The 20,002-nt window shown below is 42.9% G+C and overlaps 3 protein-coding genes across 21 annotated transcripts in view; 1 reads left to right on the forward strand and 2 right to left on the reverse strand.

The window, feature by feature from the left end:
- The window catches only part of LOC133509188 (moesin-like), a 37,654-nt gene extending 35,403 nt beyond the window's left edge, over positions 1–2,251 (reverse strand). The window contains exons 1-2 of one of the 3 annotated variants that reach the window (XM_061835967.1): positions 2,240–2,251; positions 1,917–2,024 (exon numbers count right to left, since the gene is read on the reverse strand). In XM_061835967.1, the coding sequence (XP_061691951.1) occupies positions 1,917–1,995 (79 nt within the window). In that variant the 5' untranslated portion in view covers positions 1,996–2,024; positions 2,240–2,251. Of the gene's footprint in view, positions 1–1,916; positions 2,025–2,239 lie in introns of those variants that run through there. The other 2 variants (XM_061835969.1, XM_061835983.1) reach the window with 2 other exon arrangements.
- Positions 1,924–20,002, reverse strand: part of LOC133509186 (rho guanine nucleotide exchange factor 9) — a 66,046-nt gene continuing 47,967 nt past the window's right edge. For 10 of the 17 annotated variants that reach the window (XM_061835951.1, XM_061835958.1, XM_061835959.1 and 7 more), the window contains 3 exons: positions 18,259–18,502; positions 18,090–18,158; positions 11,606–15,956 (listed from right to left, as the gene is read on the reverse strand). In XM_061835951.1, coding sequence (XP_061691935.1) covers positions 15,781–15,956; positions 18,090–18,158; positions 18,259–18,502 — 489 coding nt within the window. In that variant the 3' untranslated portion in view covers positions 11,606–15,780. Of the gene's footprint in view, positions 2,025–2,634; positions 3,731–11,238; positions 11,324–11,605; positions 15,957–18,066; positions 18,159–18,258; positions 18,503–20,002 lie in introns of those variants that run through there. The other 7 variants (XM_061835952.1, XM_061835966.1, XR_009797256.1 and 4 more) reach the window with 6 other exon arrangements.
- Positions 3,755–9,864, forward strand: LOC133509191 (ankyrin repeat and SOCS box protein 12-like). The gene is made up of 3 exons (XM_061835984.1): positions 3,755–4,825; positions 6,979–7,507; positions 7,591–9,864. The coding sequence occupies exons 1-3, from the start codon at positions 4,541–4,543 to the stop codon at positions 7,746–7,748; spliced, it is 972 nt and encodes a 323-aa protein (XP_061691968.1). The 5' UTR covers positions 3,755–4,540; the 3' UTR covers positions 7,749–9,864.

Genomic DNA, 20,002 nt, shown 5'->3' on the forward strand with positions numbered 1-20,002 from the left:
ATGTGCCCGTCATGTCTGCCGCGATCTGTCGGGAAAAAAAAGGACAGCGAGGTCCCGCTAAATGAGTTCCTGTGGTGTTTTTGTCACGGTAACCCCTCGTTTCATCTGTTGCCAGGGCAACTCCACGTTCCTTCGCAGTTGCTAAGGCGACCGCAGGTTGCTGTGACCCGCATATTTCCACAAAATAGTTACTCCCAAACCCAGAGAGGGGCATCGAAGGGCGGCGAGGCGCTTTCGGCAAACTCCGCTAACGTGCACGCGCGCTTAAGTGAAAGAATTGTTTCAAAAAAGCCCAAACAGCATCAGATTAAACACTTTGGTGTCTACAGGAAACATCAATATTAGCGATGTTTGGACCTGGGCCATTTAGCTCATGGGTGTATTTAGTCTGCCTTGCAGCGTCTAGCACTGCAATTGTGTCTTCGTTCTGATAAAAGTTTTCAAGGCCACAGAAACCTGTTACTCCTCGCGCTGACCACAGGGCAAAACAGAAAGCAGATACGTACACACCGGCATGAACGCCACCCGGCGCGCAGGGAATGTGACGAAAAGGCCGGACGCTTACTTTCTGTCGGGTTGCGCGCTCTTCCCATCTTGTCAGAGATTTTTTTTTTTTGGCGTCACCTGTAAAATGAACCAACCGGGACGCGCTTTCACTTTGAGAGGAAAGATGCCAAATCTTTACCTTTCAAGAGGCCTCGCGAGTTGTGATTTTGCAGGCCCTGGGCACATTAGCGCGCTAAAGACTGTTTTCGAGTGACGTCACACACCTTTCGATTTGGAACGCGGGCGCCATCTTAGTTTGGTGAATGCACGTAAACACACTTAACTAAGCAGGAATCATTTCAGAAAGGCATACGAATGGAGGCGCACTGGTATATTATCGGTCGCTCAAGCGGGCGTTGTAAAACGTCTTTCTTTCGACTACCAGCTGTGATCAAGAACTAGTGCGAGAAAACGGAGCAGTTAGCAACCAAACGGCGACAACTGTGGCTGTCTCCGATTAGCAGAGCCGATCTAGCAGCCACACACAATACTCGTGTGTGTGTGAATGCAACGCATGTCTCCAAAATCTGTATTTTCTGTTTTATTATAATAAGTTTGCAAAAACAAGTTACCGCACCGCTAGCTGTTTCGTGAGTTGAGTTAAAAATCTAGCTGTGGAAGTGGAGAAAGAGGCGTGAGCTCCACTTGGGACTCGTCCCAGTGGAACCGCCATCTCTCTCCCTCTCGGTAACAAAAATGAAAATAATAATCTACACCTCTTTCGTTGGTATAATCAACATAATTTAACACAAGGCTGACTATAACCACTTGGTACATATTTAAATTGCATTGTACAGTACACTAACCTTAGCAGTGTGAAGAGACAGGTTGCTTGCAATGGATTCAGCCATTGATGAATTGCTTGTAGGCCTCCAGACCTTCGTAATTCTTTAGTTGGTCTACGGTATAAGCGCTTGTCGAGAAGAGGAGATAGTGGACAATGTCTGGATAGGTTACCGACGCCGACCCTTGCGTGCTCCATTTGTGTTCCTCCAAGGCATACGGGTCGATATTGCCGGTCAAAGAACACTTCTTGTCGTAATGGTTTCTTGAAACAACATCTAATGAGGACCAATAACTTTCCAAAGTCTTTTTTAAACCATCATGCGTCACTTTTAACATTCGTACGAACATTTGTGTAATTCTGGTCTGTATGCAAAAGCATTAGAGTGAACAGTGTGTCAGTAGAATGAACCCATCCAACATGGCCAAGTGCCACGGATGTAGTCACGTGGTCGAAAACAGTCTATAGTAGCACTTAGAGGTTGGACAACAACAACAAAAAGTCCAACATACACATAATTAAAATAGTGCAGCCAAGAAAAACACTACATGACATTTATATAATTTTATGAAGGAATTTAGCTTACAAGTGGGTGTCAGCTCTTTGGGTTTCTGGTCCAGATGGTTAACCCACACAAGGACTTCTCTGACCACATCAGGCTCCATTTTGTGCTATCCCGAAGAGTTTTCAGAATCTAATAAAAAAAATAAAATAAAGGCCATCAACGCTCTATGCTCACCTGTGGTGAAACATACTTCCGGTAAATACTTGTGTGAAAACATTTTAGACCGCAGATAATTGCATTAACACAGTAACAATAAAAAATAAAATAAAATCTAAACAACTGCTAACCTCTATGCCAGCACACACGAATAAGCAAGGATACAAATAAAAAAATACGTGTCTTACCAACTACAAATGTACGACATTTATTATTATTATTATTATTTGTGAAGCGGTCTTCTTTCTGTTTTTAACAGGGACACTCCCTGAAATCAATGTGTCACTATCGCCATCTAGTGGTGAACAAACGAGGATGGCAATTCAACATATTCAGTTTATTCATTTTTTATTACGATGATAAATTGTTTTCATTATGTAAAGCAAATAAAGAAAATTTTAACCAAGATCAGTCATCCAAGTTTCATGGCATTATTAGCCCGCATACATTTATTATTAAGATTTTGAACAATTAGACACTCACTTTGTTTCAATACAGTATATCTATGTACAGAATTCATATGATGATGGACATATATATATATATACACACACACTGTACATTATATGTCGGAGAAACCTCAATTTCAATTACATTGGGATGTTGTGTAAATGTCAATAAAAACAGAATACTGTACTTCTACACAAGAGTGGGAAAGTTTAGGAATGGAACATTTGGAACATTCAGAACATGAAATGGTTAATTGGAAACAGGGAAGTGTCGTGGTTGGGTATTAAATGAGCATCCACGTAAGGCTGAGCTGTTCAAAATCATTGCTTAACAATCTGTGAACAACTGCGTCCAAAAATAATAATCTGCGTCTCAGGAATACTTCAGAAAACCATTTTCAAGAGAGGTGATTGACTGACCAAGTATTCTATATCCCCCGACCAAAATCCTTGTAAGCATCTGTGCAAAAGTACAAGGCCTCTAATATCCAGCAGCTCAAGTGGCTCAGAAAATGGATTGATGTATACAAGCTGTCCATACGGTGAAAAAAGTAAGTATTTGAACACCCTGGTTTATTGCAAGTTCTCCCACTTAGAAATCATGCAGGGACTATCTACCTGGACACCATCAAGCTATATCTAGCCGAACATTATTTGCCAACATTTCATTTCATTTAAAAACAGTGAAGAAAATAAGTATTTGAACACCCATTTATCAATGATTTATTTGCAGCTGTATCACACAAATAAATCATTTAAAAAAAATCATACATTGTGATTTCTGGATTTTTCTTTTTAGCTGATCTCTCTCACAGTGGACATGCACCTGCGGTGAACATTTCAGACCCCTCCATGATTTCTAAGTGGGAAAACTTGCGATATAGCAGGGGGTTCAAATACTTATTTTATTCACTGTACATCAAAGCAAAGTATCCCCTGAAGTTGTCCCATTTTAAACAATAGCAAATCCATCCATCCATTTTCTTTGCCACTTATCCTCACAAGGGTCACGGGGAGTGCTGGAGCCTATCCCAGCTGTCAACGGGCAGGAGCCGGGGTACACCCTGAAATTGTTGCAAATCAAATATGAATAGTATATATTATAAAAAATGTGAAGCACGTACTCACATTTTTGACATACTTTATTACGCGTATACGCTCTGAAATAATTGAAAGCATCTCTATGGCGCATGTCGTCAGCGAATGCCAGCAATCTGGACTATTTGCCACCTGTAGAAAGAATGTGGTGTTACATTCTAGTGGAACATTCTGGAGTTAGGTTTGGCGAAAAGAACAGCTGATTGCTGAAATGTCTCACAGTCACGCAGCTGACACTTTCTAAAATGGCTTCTGCTGAGGAAATGGGGAGGGCAGCTGGGAGGGAGAGAGAGGACGATAGATTCTTGGGTGACTTTTCAGCTTTTACTCACCTGCAACCTTGACAAATATGTAAAAGCAATTTAAATGTTATACTTACTCTCCCTGAGCATGCTTTTAATTCTGCCATACAGACATAAACGCATCTGTTCTCGTTGTGTTTTTGTGTCCTGGACATCAGTGACGCGTAGATGTGCACTCACCAATCAAACAGTGTCACTGGTCTATCACCTTTCTTATTTTTAGCCTCTCCAAGAATGGAAGTTCAGCCAGGCCCATCTGTGGCCTAAATTTAGCGCCCCCGCCCCCACACGTACAAATACACAAACACACTATCTGGCACCTTTTACAACTCACAAGTCTTTGCATGCATCACACATACACACACAAACTTTGCTTTCATTTCCTGAATGTAATTTGTTTTTGCTTGGAAATAACCTCAGCCGAATAAGGTGAGTTTTTCTTTTCATAGCGTATCATTTTCACCAAAAATGTCAACTTTTAAAGCTGCAAGGGTCACTTCACGTTAAAGGGTTTGCAGCATTACGTATGCACAGCATACGGAGCTGTCACATGGACACAAATGATTACAGATATGTTTGGGCACATCGACGGGGTTTGCAGATGGCAGAAGTTTGACCACCGCCGGCCTCGGAGGCCAACATGGCTGCGGGTCGAGTGGCGGACATGAGCTTGATGGACATCTCCAAGATCTTCTCCCTGCTGCAGCCCAGGGAGGAGGATGAGGACAAAGCGCTGAGTCAAGCGTTGAACAACGCCGTGAGCGGCGACGACATCTCCCTCCTCTCGCAGCTTCTTTCTCAGGAGAGCTACAGGAGGTCCATCAACAATCGAAGCGGCTGGGGGGTCCCCGTCACCCCCTTACGGACTGCCGCTGCTTTGGGACGCCTCAAGTGCTTGGAGCTGCTGCTGGAGCACGGTGCAGAGGTGAGATGTCATATGGAGCACGGGCAGCAGTGTGGAGGTACGGGGGGGTTCGCCTGTGACTCTTGGGCCGTTTATGTTTTTTGATTAGGAAACAAAATATGTTGTGCCTTTGAGCATTTGACAGACATTGAACACATTGTGCGTTAATGCCGCATAATCGCCTTTCATGTTCGATCAGAACGGCTTCACTGAACTTATTTTAATCGAAACTACAATGATAGAAGCGGTTTATTTTAGACCTCAGCAAGGCGTATTAATTAAATTAAAAAAAAAAGCAAGATGTGTCCACATGGGTCAGAACACCCACAGAATTTTTGAATAAAATAATGCTACATGGATAGTTTCAGTGTACAGTGCTGCATAAGATCTCTCTGATATCCTGAGAGAAAATCTGACGTGATATAAAAATGCTGAAAACGTTTCACTTGTGTAAAAGCGCACTGCTTTATAAGTGTTTATATTATTCGAATGACCGCTTTGACATTACAAAAAATAGAAATGCCTCTCAAAAATCCAAGATCGACGTCACTGTAAACTACAATCACAATAAAATAATAAATGAACCTGCTGGGCTCTATGCTGACCATTCGTGTCCACCTCACTTATGTCTTGTAAGTGTTTTAGCTTTGTTTACAGTGAAGAAAGTAAGTATTTGAACACCCTGCGATATTGCAAGTTCTCTCACTCAGAAATCATGGAGGGGTCTGACATTTTCATCGTAGGTGCATGTCGACTGTGAGAGATAATGTAAAAAGAAAAATCCAGAAATCACAAAGTAGGATTTTTTAACGATTTATTTGTGTGCTACAGCTGCAAATAAGTATTTGAACACCTGTCTATCAGCCAGAATTCTGACCCTCAAAGACCTGTTAGTCCACCTCCACTCCATGTATTATCCTGAATCAGATGGACCTGTGTGAGGTAATCAGCTGCATAAAGACACCTGTCCCCCCCATATAATCAGTAAGACTCAAACTTGTAACATGGCCAAGTCCAAAGAGCTGTCCAAAGACACCAGAGGCAAAATTGTACAACTCCACATGGCTGGAAAGGGTGACGGACAAATTGCGAAGCAGCTTGGTGAAAAAATGTCCACTGTTGGAGCAATCATCAAAAAATGGAACAAGGTAAAGGTGACGGTCAATCTCAATCAAAGTGCCAATAACCATCTGGATGATACAGAGGAGTGTGTGTTTCTTTTGGCTTGTCCCTTTCGGGGTTGCCACAGCGTGTCATCTCAGATGAACGTATATATATGTTTGGCACAATTTTTACGACAGAAGCCATTCCTGACACAACCCTTCTCAGGGAGTGGAGGCCCCAGTGGGATACGAACCCACAACCCCTGGTTTACCAAACCAGTGCTCCAACCAATGAGCTACAGGGCCTCTTTGGATGATACAGAGGAGTAATGGGAGAAAGTTTTGTGGTCAGATGAAACCAAAATTGAACTTTTTGGTCATAATTCCACTAATGGTGTTTGGAGGAAGACGAATGATGAGTTCCATTCCAGGAACACCATCCCTACTGTGAAGCATGGGGGTGGTAGCATCTTGGGTCGTGGCTGGGTCTTTCAACATGACCCGAAGCACACATCCAGGAAAACCAAGGAGTGGCCTCTTTAAGAAGCATATCAAGGTTCTGGTGTGACCTACCCGGTCTCCAGACCTAAACTCAATAGAAAATCTCTGGAGGGAGCTGAAACTCCGTGTTTCTCAGCAGCAGCCCAGAAACCTGTCTGATCTAGAGAAGATCTGTGTGGAGAAGTGGGCCGAAATCCCTCCTGCAGTGAGTGCAAACCTGGTGAACAACTACAGGAAATGTTTGACCTCTGGAATTGCAAACAAAGGCTACTGTAGAAAATATTAACATTGGTTTTCTCAGGTGTTCAAATACTTATTTGCACGTGTATCACACAAATAAATCATAAAAAAAAAAATCATACATTGTGATTTCTGGATTTTTCTTTTTGGATGATCTCTCTCATGGTGGACATTTCAATTCATGGAAAATTTCAGACCCCTCCATGGTTTCTAAATGGGGGAACTTGCAATATAGCAGGGTGTTCAAATAATTATTTTCTTCACTGTATGCAAATAAAACAAAATGTTGGCAAATGAATGTTTGGCTAAATATAGCTTGATCGTGTCCAGGTAGATAGTCTGGACGTGAAGGCCCAGACACCCTTGTTCACGGCCGTGAGCGGCAAACATCTGGACTGCGCGGTGGCTCTCCTGAAGGCCGGAGCCGACCCAAACGGAAGCCAGCACAACAACTGCTCGCCGGTGCTGACAGCTGCTCGAGAAGGGGATGTGGACATTCTCCAAGAGTTGCTACGCTTCGGAGCGGAGGTGGACGTCCGACCCAAAGGGCCAGAATGGGCATCTAACGCTCCGGCGTGCCGGGGGCCTCTTTATATCTCGGCCGTGTACGGCCATCTGGACTGCTTTAAACTCCTGCTCCTCCACGGAACTAACCCCAACTATAACTGCACAGAAGAGAAGATGCTAGCCCGAATTAAGCAGCCAAAGACCGTGCTGGAGGTATGTTTGCGTTATGGTTGCGGCGTGGAGTACATCCAACTTCTGATAGACTTTGGAGCAGACGTGTACCTGCCGACGCTCATCGTTGACAAGACGACAAAGCAGAACGAAGCCTTGGCTCTGCTGCTCAAAGCAAGGGGTGAGACTCGAAATGAGTGCAATTTCATTTTGTCGCAAACGAGTTCAAATGTTGCTTTAACTTTTTCCGTCCTTCTGCCCCAGTTTGTCCCAAATCCCTGATGTCACAGACTCGCCTGGCAGTCCGCAGACATCTTCATTTCGCCAACAAAGAGCCTGCCGTTGACAGTTTGCAGATCCCGCTTATCCTGAGGAACTACCTGAAGCACGACACCTCTGAACGCGCACGATGTTCCAGTTAGCATCGGGAGAAGCAGTAATAATTTTGATGTCAGTGTTGTTTATCAAGTCCGTTTCAAGTTAAAAAAAATTGTGGACAACATTCTATTTATTCATTTTCTATAAAGCTTGTCATCATTATGGCCAGAGCTTATCCCAACTAACCGTGTGCAAAAGGCAGGGTACACACCAAGGACTGATCTCCTGCCCCAGTTAGCTGCCCCTTGTGAGGATAAGCAGTTCAGATGATGGACGGATGTGAACGATGCTGCTGTTTTTTTTAACTGATCGCTTTTCAAATTCACCTCTATGGGCCTCCTAGCTGACCAAAAGCAACATCAGCATTTTTTTTCTCTTTGGTCAGTTTCAACAAGAAAAAACTAATCTTGAACGATGAGCACACTGCAAAACATTTTAATCATCAGCAACTTGGTGAGTGAATCTAGTGTATTTGTTTTTACTTTTTCACGTTTTAGTCATGTTATTCAATAAATACTTATTTCTAACTGCTCCATATCATCTACTGTTGTGTTGCATTTGTGTATAGTAACCATCCATCGCTTATCCTCACGAGGGTCACGGGTGTGCTAGAGGCAATCCCAGCTGTTATCTTGCAGGAGGCGGGGTACAACCTGAACTGGTTGCCAGTTAATCGCAGGAAGACTTCAGGGAGGCCCTTTTCCGTCTCATGACCGCAATTCCATTCTATGATGGGCTTAAGAGGCTCTGGATCTCAAAAGCAAATAAAAACACAAGTAAGGCAAGCGTGCAGGGAGGCAGTGGTCTTTTGGATAAATACACCACATACAATCTCTCCTTTGTATTGATTAGCGTTTGGCGTTAAACCCCCAAAGATGTCCGAATACTTTAGTCCATGCCAAACACTTCCATGTCCTTATCAAGCGTAACATCACTGATGAGCACTAGAGGCCGCAGTTGCGCTACTCGTTGATCTGACTCAATCTCGGGCCTTGCCAAAGGCAGTTTAGCTGAGCTATTTTAGGCTTCAGTCACCCTCAGCTTGCTGTTTGATTTTGCGAGTATCTTCTCCCACATAAAGAGTTAAATCCCTCCATCTAAAGAGTCACAACTGGGGCGAACCTCTCGAAAACCCACACCCACACCGCGTCACGCCAATGAGTTTTAACGTCTCGGCGGGAAAAGTCTTTCCATCTTGTAGGCTTGAAAGGATGAAGAAGAGGAGCAGTCGGCTGAGAGATGTATTTGCATAATTCTCATTACTTATTGATGGCAGCACACTTACACTCTGCAGACTCACTTTTGGCAGGCATTTAAAAAAAAACAAAAAAAAAAAACAATGGCAGCACGGTGGACGACTGGTTAGCATATGTGCCGCGGGTCCTCAGAAAGCGGCCTTGCATGTGTGGAGTTTGCACGTTCTCCCTGTGCCTGTGTGGGTTTTTTTCCGGGCACTCCAAAACACGCATGGTAGGTTAATTGAAGACTTTAAATTAAATATGAATAAATAAGGTGTAAATATGAGTGCTTGTGGTTGTTTGGCTCTATATGCCCAGCGATCGGCTAGCGACCAGTTCAGGGTGTACCCCACCTTTCACCCAGAGTCAGCTGGGAAAGGTTCCAGGGAATGACATAGAATAAAAACTGGACTGCGCACAGGCCCGTTTCACGTGGTCAACATTGCTTTGGGTACTATTTCATGTGAAAGTGGACATCCTTACATTTGTAAATTGTGAAACATAATAACATTGAATTTAATTGGAATACGTGAGGTTTTGCTTTTTTTTTTTTTTTTTTTTTGGTGCTGTTGGCTGTCAAAAGCGTCCAGGCGGCCGCAAAGAACTAACTTTTCACTCGTAAGTGTGTTTCAGCTAAAACTTCATAATTAATTATTATATACAGTGCAGAAAATAAGCATTTGAACACCCTTCTATATTGCAAGTTCTCCCACTTAGAAATCATGGAGTTGTCTGAAATTCTCATCATAGGTGAATGTCCAATGTGAGAAAGATAATCTAAAAACAAAAATCCAGAAATCAAAATGTATGATTTGTTAACGATTTATTTGTGTGATACAGCTGCAAATAAGTGTTTGAACACCTGAGAAAACGAATGTTAATATTTGGTACAGGAGCCTTTGCTTGCAATTAGAGGTCAAATGTTTCCTGCAGTTGTTCACCAGGTTTGCACACACTGCAGGAGGGATTTTGGCCCACTCCTCCACACAGATCTCTAGATCAGACAGGTTTCTGGGCAGAGTTTCAGCTCCCTCCAAAGATTTTCTGTTGGGTTTAGGTTTGCAGAGTGGCTGGGCCACGCCAGAACCTTGATGTGCTTCTTACGAAGCCACTCCTTGGTTCTCCTGGTTGTGTGATTCGGGTCATGTTGAAAGACCCAGCCACGACCCGTCTTCAATTGTCTGACTGTGGGAAAAGGGTTATTCACCAAAATCTCACAATATATGGCCGCGGTTATGCTCTCCTTAATACAGTGCTGTCGTCTTGTCCCATGTACAGAAAAACACCCCTAAAGCATGATGCTACCACCGGCATGCTTCACAGTTGGGATGGTGTTCTTGGGATGGAACTTCATCTTCCTCCAAACAGGTTTAGTGGAATTATGACCAAAATGTTCCATTTTGGTTTCTTCTACCCACAAGACTTTCTGCCGTGACTCATCTGTATCATCCGAATAGTCATTGGCAAACTAAAGACGGGCCTTGACATGTGCTGGTTTAAGCAGGGGAACCTTCCGTGCCATGCATGATTTCAAACCATGACGTCTGAGTGTATTACCAACAGTCACCTTGGAAACGGTTGTCCCAGCTCTTTTCAGGTCATTGACCAAGTCCTGTCGTGTAGTTCTTTCCAAGGATCATTGAGAGCCCACAAGGTGATATCTTTCAATGGGGCTCCACTCCGATTGAGATTGACAATCATGTTTAGCTTCTTCCATTTTCTAATGATTGTTCCAACAGTGGACCTTTTTTCACCAAGCTGGTTCGCAATTTGTCCGTCACCCTTTCCAGCCATGTGGAGTTGTACAATTTTGTCTCTGGTGTCTTTGGACAGCTCTTTGGTCTTGGCCATGTTACAAGTTTGAGTTTTACTGATTGCATGGGGTGGACAGGTGTCTTTATGCAGCTAACAACCTCACACAGGTCCATCTGATTCAGGATAATACATGGAATGGAGGTGGACTTTTAAAGGCGGACTGACAGGTCTTTGAGGGTCGGAATTCTAGCTGATAAGACAAGTGTTCAAATACTTATTTTCAGCTGTATCACACAACTAAATCATTAAAAAACATCATACATTGTGATTTCTGGATTTTTCTTTTTAGATTATCTCTCTCACAGTGGACATGCACCAATGAGGAAAATTTCAGACCCCTCCATGATTTCTTGCCAAGAGAACTTAAAATATAGCAGAGTGTTCAAATACTTATTTTCTTCACAGTATTTATCGCATCGTTTTCCATAACAAAGTGTGTATGTTTACCATACTTTTTGCCCTGACCAGAAGTCAGAGCCTGTTGACCGTGGCGGAACCAATGATGGATGGAGAGTGCGCAGTCCAGTTTTTAATTCTACGTCATTGGCTCCGGCAAACCCACAGCCCTGGTGAAGGAGAAGGAGCATGAGTAGCAAGATAGTTGAAAGGCCAATGGCCACACCAAACACAAAAATTAAATTATACATCATTCTTGACAGCAACCTTATTCCACACAAAATGGAAAGCAAATCAAAAGGTTTGACATTTTTTGCATATTTCGAAAAAGTTAAAATCCTCTCAATTCAGTCCCTCCCAAATGTGAACTCCACAAGTTTGGGGGACAGATTCACAAAGATGTACATCTCTCCCGAAATACGTCCATACTGACTCACAACTATCCCCCCTCCCCTCCCCAGTACATTTGAATTCATTATTAATTCAATAATGAATCCATGTGCCAAATATTTGAAGTGCCACAAAACTCATTCACACACAAACGCCCGACACCAAATCTGTAGAGGTTTTATTTTCAACAAAAGTACAGCTATATCAGATATGGATTCTTTTTTTTTTTTTTTTTTTACAGCGAAGTACAACATATTCCCAGTGCTTCGGAATACACCAAAACATATAATGTACATACAGTTGACTTCCCCACTCTCCCATTCACAGTTTCTGGATTGAATAAGCATTATTTTTCATTTCTACATCAAATCATCAAACTCAAAATACCAGCAATAACAAAAATGAGAAATGTTTGCATATGGAGACAAATGATTATGGGGGAGTGAGTTCATTTTTTACGGTCGGCAAAACCTAAACCTTGGACTACATGGTAATTTACAATGAATCGTGTTGTTTGTAAAAGTGGGACATCGCTCTTCAGATCATATTGCAGTCGGTCAAAACCACATCGAGTACGGCTCGTTGTACTCTGCGGTGCTCTGACTGCTCGGATGCGACCACAAGATCTCTCGTGGTGATGCAAGTGTTTTGTATACGCATAGGAATAAAAAGGATCACTGCGAGCAGCATCCTCTGCACTCCGTTCGCTAACTCGGCCGTCTTAGGGCAGAATTGGGAAACAAATATGATTAAAATGACCTTCATCCACACTGAAGGCCAAAATCTGGGCCTTGAATAAAAGATCCGAAACGTTAACTTTATAAAATCAACAAAAGATTTACATTGTTAGAGCAATTTGGCCTTGAAGTTACAACGTCGGCTACGAATTAAATAAATACAAGTGAGAAAATCATCCTCACTGTCAAGTTCTTATACATCAGAGCATTATTTTGAACAAGAGCAAGATATGAATCGTAATGAAGTACTCTGCGTGCGTGGTCAGGATTAGGATTATTTTTAGCACGTCCCTACAGAGTTCATATGCATTCAGCTCTTGTGCCCGACTAAAAATCTATACACGACACCTATGATCAGTGCTAACTCCTATTTGGTTGTCATAGAAAAATTATACCCGTTTTGCGTCATCATCTGAAGCTCAGCAGTTACTGGTACCCATAAATAACCAGCGATTAGAACTGTGCCAGTGTCGACCGGAATACAAAAGAGAACGTCTAATATTTGGCACGCAGACTGTCAGTTTGCCAAATATCTCATTTGACCTATCGGGAGCTCGCGGCGACTCTGTGTGAGGATCGGTCCCTCTCCTCTTCCCAACATAGAATAAGAACAAAAGCTACAAGCGTAAACGTGACGTAAGCAAGGAGACGGCCAGACAGAAACCAGAACTCCCTTCGGTGAGATGGCAGTGGGCTCACAATTGAATGTTTGTTGGTGGGGAAAAAAAAAAAATTCCCACTGGGAGTGAAATGAAACTAAACAAACCATAAAGAGTTGTTTTAAGTCTCATGCAAAGTATTGGATGCCACAAGCATGCATTTAACTGGTACTGAGATCTACCATACGCTAGAACTGGAACAACATTCGTCTCCAACGCAAAATACCAATATCCAAATATATGATCTGTTCTTTTTACACTATTTACAGTGCGTAAGCTGATAAAGTTAAAATAGATGACTTTTTCTTATTCAATTCATAACCCACTGCTGATAATATTCTTTCAACACTACAACTCGACTAAGCAAAACTAATGATTTGTAATATATATTCAGAGGAAATCGTCTTTCAACAATAAAGGAATTCCATGTCGTTTCTATATACTCTATCTGAAATAAAAATAACTTATAAGTGTGCAAGATCATTGCTGCTATGCAAGTGTAATACAGTTAATAAGAAAGTAAGCGTTTGGAGTGTGCCGTGCGCACGGAAACGACTCATGTGGAAGAGATATCTGTCCGAGCGGATCTCGTGCGAGACAGAAAGGAAGAAACCGTTGCAAGTCCAACACTGAAGGGAAAATACGTGACAAATTTTAATCTGCCTGTGGAACTGAATAGATAATCACTAGTGGAATGCTGGAAGGCACTGTTCGATAGCATCTCTCTTCTCCGCAGCACAACGGGCCAGTAAGTGCGCATGATTGTGTGTTTGTGTGTGCATGTGCATCTGCGGGGGGGTTGAGGAGGTGGGGTGGGCGCAGCACTGGACCTGAGGTTATCATGGTCTAGGAACCGTATGTTGTTGGCGAAGGGAATTATCTTCCAGAACAATCGGATTGGGAGAGACACCACTCATCCATCTCTCAACTTTCTTTACTGAAACAAAACACAGACCGTACAACATACTTGATACATTAATTCTGTAATCTTTTGCCCACATAAGCAGACATACTGTCCATAGAATCCATGTCAAACTATCCTCACAAACCTCGGACAGATGTTTTGTGAGCATTCCAGCTGGAACAACGAACTCAAGCCTACTCAGGAAGAGCGTTGTTTTCACTCTTACATGTCTCTCGTTCTTTGTAGGTGAAACAAGTCTTCAGAAATTCTGCTAATAGTGTGGAATTCTGTGCCAGAACATGGATCAGATCAAAAAAACAACATGATGGGAGAAAGGGGGATGCCAAGACTTTAAGATGCAATCTGTGAAGATGCATAAATCACAATCAGAAAATGCCAGTAAGCTAAACATTCTAGCCATCCTTGTGCCTCTACAATCATCACACTAATATACTGTAATTTCCGACCTACAAGCTGCTACTTTTTTCCACATGCTTTCAACCCTGCAGTTTATGCAGCTATGCAGCGCTAGCGTTAGCGCGGCGCTAGTGTTAGCGCGGCGCTAGCGTTAGCGCACCTGGTAATAAGTACACAGAAAAAGTTTAACGCTAACATGATAGCATTAAACTCTTTCTGTGTACCGAGGCTTATAACCAGGTGCGCTCTATAGGCCGGGAATTTCGGTACTCTTTCACTTTTGCAAAATATCTCCCTGTTCTGATCTCCTTGTGGTGGTAAGGGGTCTACCTTATTTTACTACAGCCATCCGTAGCACATGAATCTTCAACAAAAAGTATTCAGCCACGCTGTGTCCTTTGCCTTTGTGACCAATACAAAATAAGTAAAAAAAAAAAATTATGAGCTGACAAAAAATAAAACATTTTAGACATCAACCTCAATGCTCTTTCTAGCCGGTCCGTGAGCTGCCAGCACAGTGCTACAGGGGTGGTCTCTGGGGAGAGAGGGAGGGGTTATGGCACTAGCCAGCTGGAGCGTAGTCGGCCTATCTCCTGCCTCCAGCAGGTTGATCTGAGCGGCAAGCTCTCCTCAACATAAAGCCCTCGACCTTTTGCGTGATGGGATATGAATACCCTGTCAAAACTGCTTGGTGAAAGAATGTTAATACACTATACTTTTGACATTCCCACTATTGATTTGTTCCCGGAGCTGTCACATCATGGCCTGTGGCGGGTTTCTGAAGGAATGAAACACTTCCTGTGACTCATATGGGCTGAACGGGTGAGTAATGAGATGAGGAACGCAGGATGACCGAGAGGCGGCGACATTGCGACGAGCGGACTGCTTCCGACCGAGTAGAGAGGAGATCCCAATGAAGACGTGAGTGGAGCGTGGATGGTCTGTCATTAGCGGTGGGAGAGGTGACGCCCAACAGAGTGGAGCTTTTGCAGGTACTTCAGACACCTTGGCGAGTAGCATAGGACTGTCGTTATTTGGCAACACATTCACAAGAATGCAACATGTAATCTCACGGAGTGTAGCAGCACAGCAAGAGCTTGGACACAATCATACAATGGACCTGGCGCTCCCTGGTGGGTCTCTTCAGACGATGGATTGAAAGAGGAGTAAGACAACAATCTCTACGAATTCCAGGACATTCAGGTGGTGTGATGAAGCGGGTAAGTGTTGCAGAATCCGAGGGAGAGCGCCAAGGATGGTTGACTCAGCTGGAGGAGCATGATACCTAAGAATGTTTTCAACAAGTATGACTTTTTTTTTTTTCATTTTATTTTATTCCTCCCCTCAATTCTGTGAAAGCCTTCGGTCCTCTTGCTGCTTTCGACCACACCCAATGTTGACATTGGTCCTTAGCTTTGAAAGTCTCAAGTCAGTGTGTTTTTTGTATTTTCTTCATTGTGGGACACGATCATCCAGTGTTTAGTGCTTCTACGAAAAAATAGCTGGTCCTTCAAAAGTGTCTATTTCTTAAATGGGGCTAATCTACTAAAATTCTGCCAGAAAGGAGCCTGGCCTCGTTTGGATTGACTGAATTCAAAAACCTCTCCTTGTGCCATGTCCTCCGTGACCTCATATTGCCCCGCACTGAGGGGATCCTGGGGGGGCGGATATGAGGGGGGCGTGCACCTATTTACACCTAGAAGAGAAGCAGGCGCAGAGAGGCAAGAAAGGGGGTACAAGGGCAGAGGGACAAGGAGGCAGCAAAGCCACAAAGCAAAGAGAAAACAATTGTTAGTATTGTCACTGAATCGCCTGACAGCACAACATCTATTCATGCTGCCACAGCAAACAGGCGCACGCATAAAAATGAGATTCCATTGGTAACATTCTTGCATGTTCAACCTGAAACATGATCATAGGATGATTGCGGAACTGGATGGGAAGTGGAATTCAGCTTTAGCGACGACACGAGGGGAGACTTGAGATGCTATTCAAGCAAAGTCCGTTACACGCAGACAACAGAACCGACATATCACGTCCCGATGCAATGCTGCAACCGGGGCTTTTGGACACGAGACATTGCTCTTCTCGGCTTGTCGACAGCGTGTTTGTTTGAATAGCACCCTCAACACTTGAGGGAACACAAGGGTGGTGAAAATAAGAGGCCAACAAAAAGCTGTTAATATGCATTGAACTAGATTCTACCATGTCATTTAGCAAGTTTACAAGCATCACAAGTATACTGGCATAATTACAAAATAGTATATTTGGAGATGAAAGATTCCAAAGCTGCCATGGCATCTCAGAAACAACATAAAATGATTTGGGGAGAAAAAAAAAATGGTGAGCTTTGTTACAGGCATGTTGCCAAACACAGTTTTAGCAGTGAGAAGGTCTATTTGGGACCAAAGGAAGCTGTTTCTCTGAGATACTGCGTGCGATTGGACAGTGACTTAATGCTCCAGTTCCAAGGTTAATGACAACACCTCCCAATGCTCTTTTAGCAGTTGCCATGGCATCTTATTGTGCTATCTCTATAGAGGACTGTTATGCATATACCTTAATCATTTTCAAACCATGTCCATACAACATGGCCTTCTTTCTCAAGAGGAAATCTATAAATGAATCTGAAATTCAAGAGAGTACTTCACCTTGTGCCAGCCATGTACACATACAGCACATACACAACAATTATTTTGACAGACATCTACAAGGGTTGACAGAGAGAACATTCAGAAGTGGTCATTGGTTAATTCATAATTTAATGGATGATCATGCTTTGTTGCGCCACTGGCCATTGCGGAAATATCAGTCATGGTTAAAAACATACAAACAAAAAACATCTAGACTAACACTAAAATGACTATAACGCAAAAGATGACACGAGCAGCTGTGACATGTGGGCCCAGTGTTTGTGCTGATATGAGGAAGCAGCGAAGAAACACTTTTTATTTTTTCTTCGTTTAGTTGTAAGGCTGTTGGGTTCCACTGGCGGCTGAAGCTGCGCTTTTACACAATCTAAATTTGATTATATTGTTATGCCTTTTGTCATATGGTTTCAATCGGGCCTTAGTTCTCACAAAGAGAACAAAACTGTTAATTACAAGCAGCAGAGAGGTGGAAAGAAAGCGACAGATCTGACCTTTAACTTCAGCCACTTTGACTAAAATCAGTTTTCACAATTATGGGACAAAGCAAAAATCTGAGATAACACAATTTATTGGAAATTGTGACCGACCGTTACTAGCCTAGGCTCTGACTTTCAGCTATCTTTGTCATCTTGTGCTGGACCTTATTAGCTTGTCCCAAGCGCAAGTGGTAATCCTACACAGGCTCCTACTACCTAAAACCATTGAGACAACTGTTCAGTACAGGTACTGAATAAAAGTGTTTAAGGTTAAAACCAACAAACGTTTGCCTTGGCTCAGTTCAAAAAAAAAAAAAAAAAAAAAAAAAAAAAAACAGTTGTTGGCGGTAGGAAATGACACCGGATCCAGATGCCATGAAGACGTGTGTCATCTCTCAAACACAATACTTCATGCAAAAAGTCCCTCTGTCTTTTCATTGATGCTTAACAGCCGTTTTACTACATGTGGCGAGTCAGCTTCATGGGAGCAGACAGACAGTTAACGCAAATAAAAGACCGTAAGCAAAGCTTAATCATCTGTACTTTTCCAAGGTACACAGAACACCCTACATAAAATGTGTGTTTGGTATTGAAAGTAGATATGAAAGAGGGTTGAAAGAATCATAAACAACAATGAGAAGACAGAGCACACCAGCGAGGAAAAGAAAATGGAAATCACCTGATATCTTCTTGTTGCCTCACCTTTCTGTTTGGTCACCTTCCTCACTGTCATGGCTGCCTGCCGCTTCTGGTATTCTGAGATCTCAAAACCTAAACGGTAGTTTGTGAAAAAACGAGTGGTGAAACGGAGAAAGCGGTAATGGAAAGAAAACAACTGACACGACCTTCCCCAAATGCGATTGTGACTAACCGATTTTCTCATCCTCCTGCACCATCTTCCTCTCCTCATGGAAAGCCCTGAGCCAGCGGATCTTTTCCTCCGGCTTCTTGGCCAGGAAGATGTGGATCTCGTCGCTGTCTTTGTTGCACAATTTGAAGGCGTTCTTTACACTTACGTTGAAGTCATCATCCCTCCCGTCAATGGCATCCCGCAGCTCGTAGCGATCCATGTCGATGCGACCCTTATAGTAGAGGATGTCCCGTCGGATCAGATCCTGGTGAGGTGCACAGAAACGTGTCTTTTGTGGAGCGCAAGTATTCGGTGTGCGCGCGTGTGCTTAAATCTCTCCAAGACGTCAACAAGTCACCTTCCACTGACAAGCGGCCGTCTGTCTTATGTAACCCTTTCCATCTGCTGCCCAAACATATTAACACCCACTTTGCACATAGAGTGGTGCCAGTTCTTCAGAAAATATGATGGTCAACATTATATTAAGACTGGCATTGATAAGTGTATCATAGCCGCACTTTTACAAGATAATCACGATTGTGGCTATGAAGGCCACTGTCATGAGTAAGGCTGGACCACGGCCAAGAGGGGCGTGGCCTACCCACCGCTCTGGGCGGTGTCACCTCTGACACCTGTCACCAGCCACAGCTGTTTTCCATGTGGTTTCTAATTAGACTGTGTATTTAAGTTTGGAGTTGTGTCACTGGCGTTGCCAGTTCGTTAGTGAGTTGCATTCACTGCCTGTGGGACTCTCCGCTTCTACGCATACGTTAAGAGTAACCCTAGTCACAACAATTCTGTGGCCTTTTGTTTGATCCTGTCCTGTTGAGTTTGTTAGTTTGCCCCATAGTCATCGGACCTTGCCGTATGCCTTTTGGATCCTGCGTAGCCTATTGTTTCTGTGCCTATGCCTTGTTTTGGACTCCTTTTTGGTATCGACCAGTTTCCGGAATAAACCACATTGAACATTATGCCTCTGCCTCGAAGTCCTGCATTTGGGTCCGCCAACGCAATGTTGGTACGTGACATCCACTGTGTGTTTGCGTGTACATAAATGTGAAAGTAAGTGGCTTTTGATATTGAGGGGCTTACAAAACACACACCACGATTTTCCCACCATGATAATTTTGATGGAAAGAGTGAGAAAAAGTGACAAGACTATGCAACTGTTTATCTAATAAAGCTGTGGGTGTGGGGAAAAAGCATTTACCGGTATATACTTGTGTACTGTATACGAAGTATCTTTAAAACTATTCTCTAATCAGTTCATGTACTCTAATCAGTCAGGTGAAACCAATATTACAACATGATAAAAATAATGGGTGCTAATTTACTGTAATTAATTTACCGTCTTTTCCGCACTATAAGGCAAACCTAAAAGCCTTTAATTTTCTCAAAAGCCAACGGTGCGCCTTAAAATCCAGTGCGATTTATATATGGATCAATATTGAGCCTTTAGTGCAGCTCCATCTAATTCATACATAACGTAACCCCAGCCTCTACTGTAGCATCTATTCTATGCGCCTTATAATCCGGTGTGCCTTATATGTGGAAAAAGTTTTTAAATAGGCCATTCATTGGAGGTGTGCCTTATAGTGCGGAAAATACGATACTTCACATGCACTGAAACTATAGAAGATGATTTGACACTTTGCTACTCTCTTTACATTCTACTATTAGTGCTAGGAATAGCTTGCTAGGCTACATAATGCTTTGTTGCCTGCTTGCAAGAATATAGACATCCATTCATCCATTTTCTGAGCCA

This window comes from Syngnathoides biaculeatus, chromosome 11, assembly GCF_019802595.1.
Source record: "Syngnathoides biaculeatus isolate LvHL_M chromosome 11, ASM1980259v1, whole genome shotgun sequence".
Taxonomy (NCBI): domain Eukaryota; kingdom Metazoa; phylum Chordata; class Actinopteri; order Syngnathiformes; family Syngnathidae; genus Syngnathoides; species Syngnathoides biaculeatus.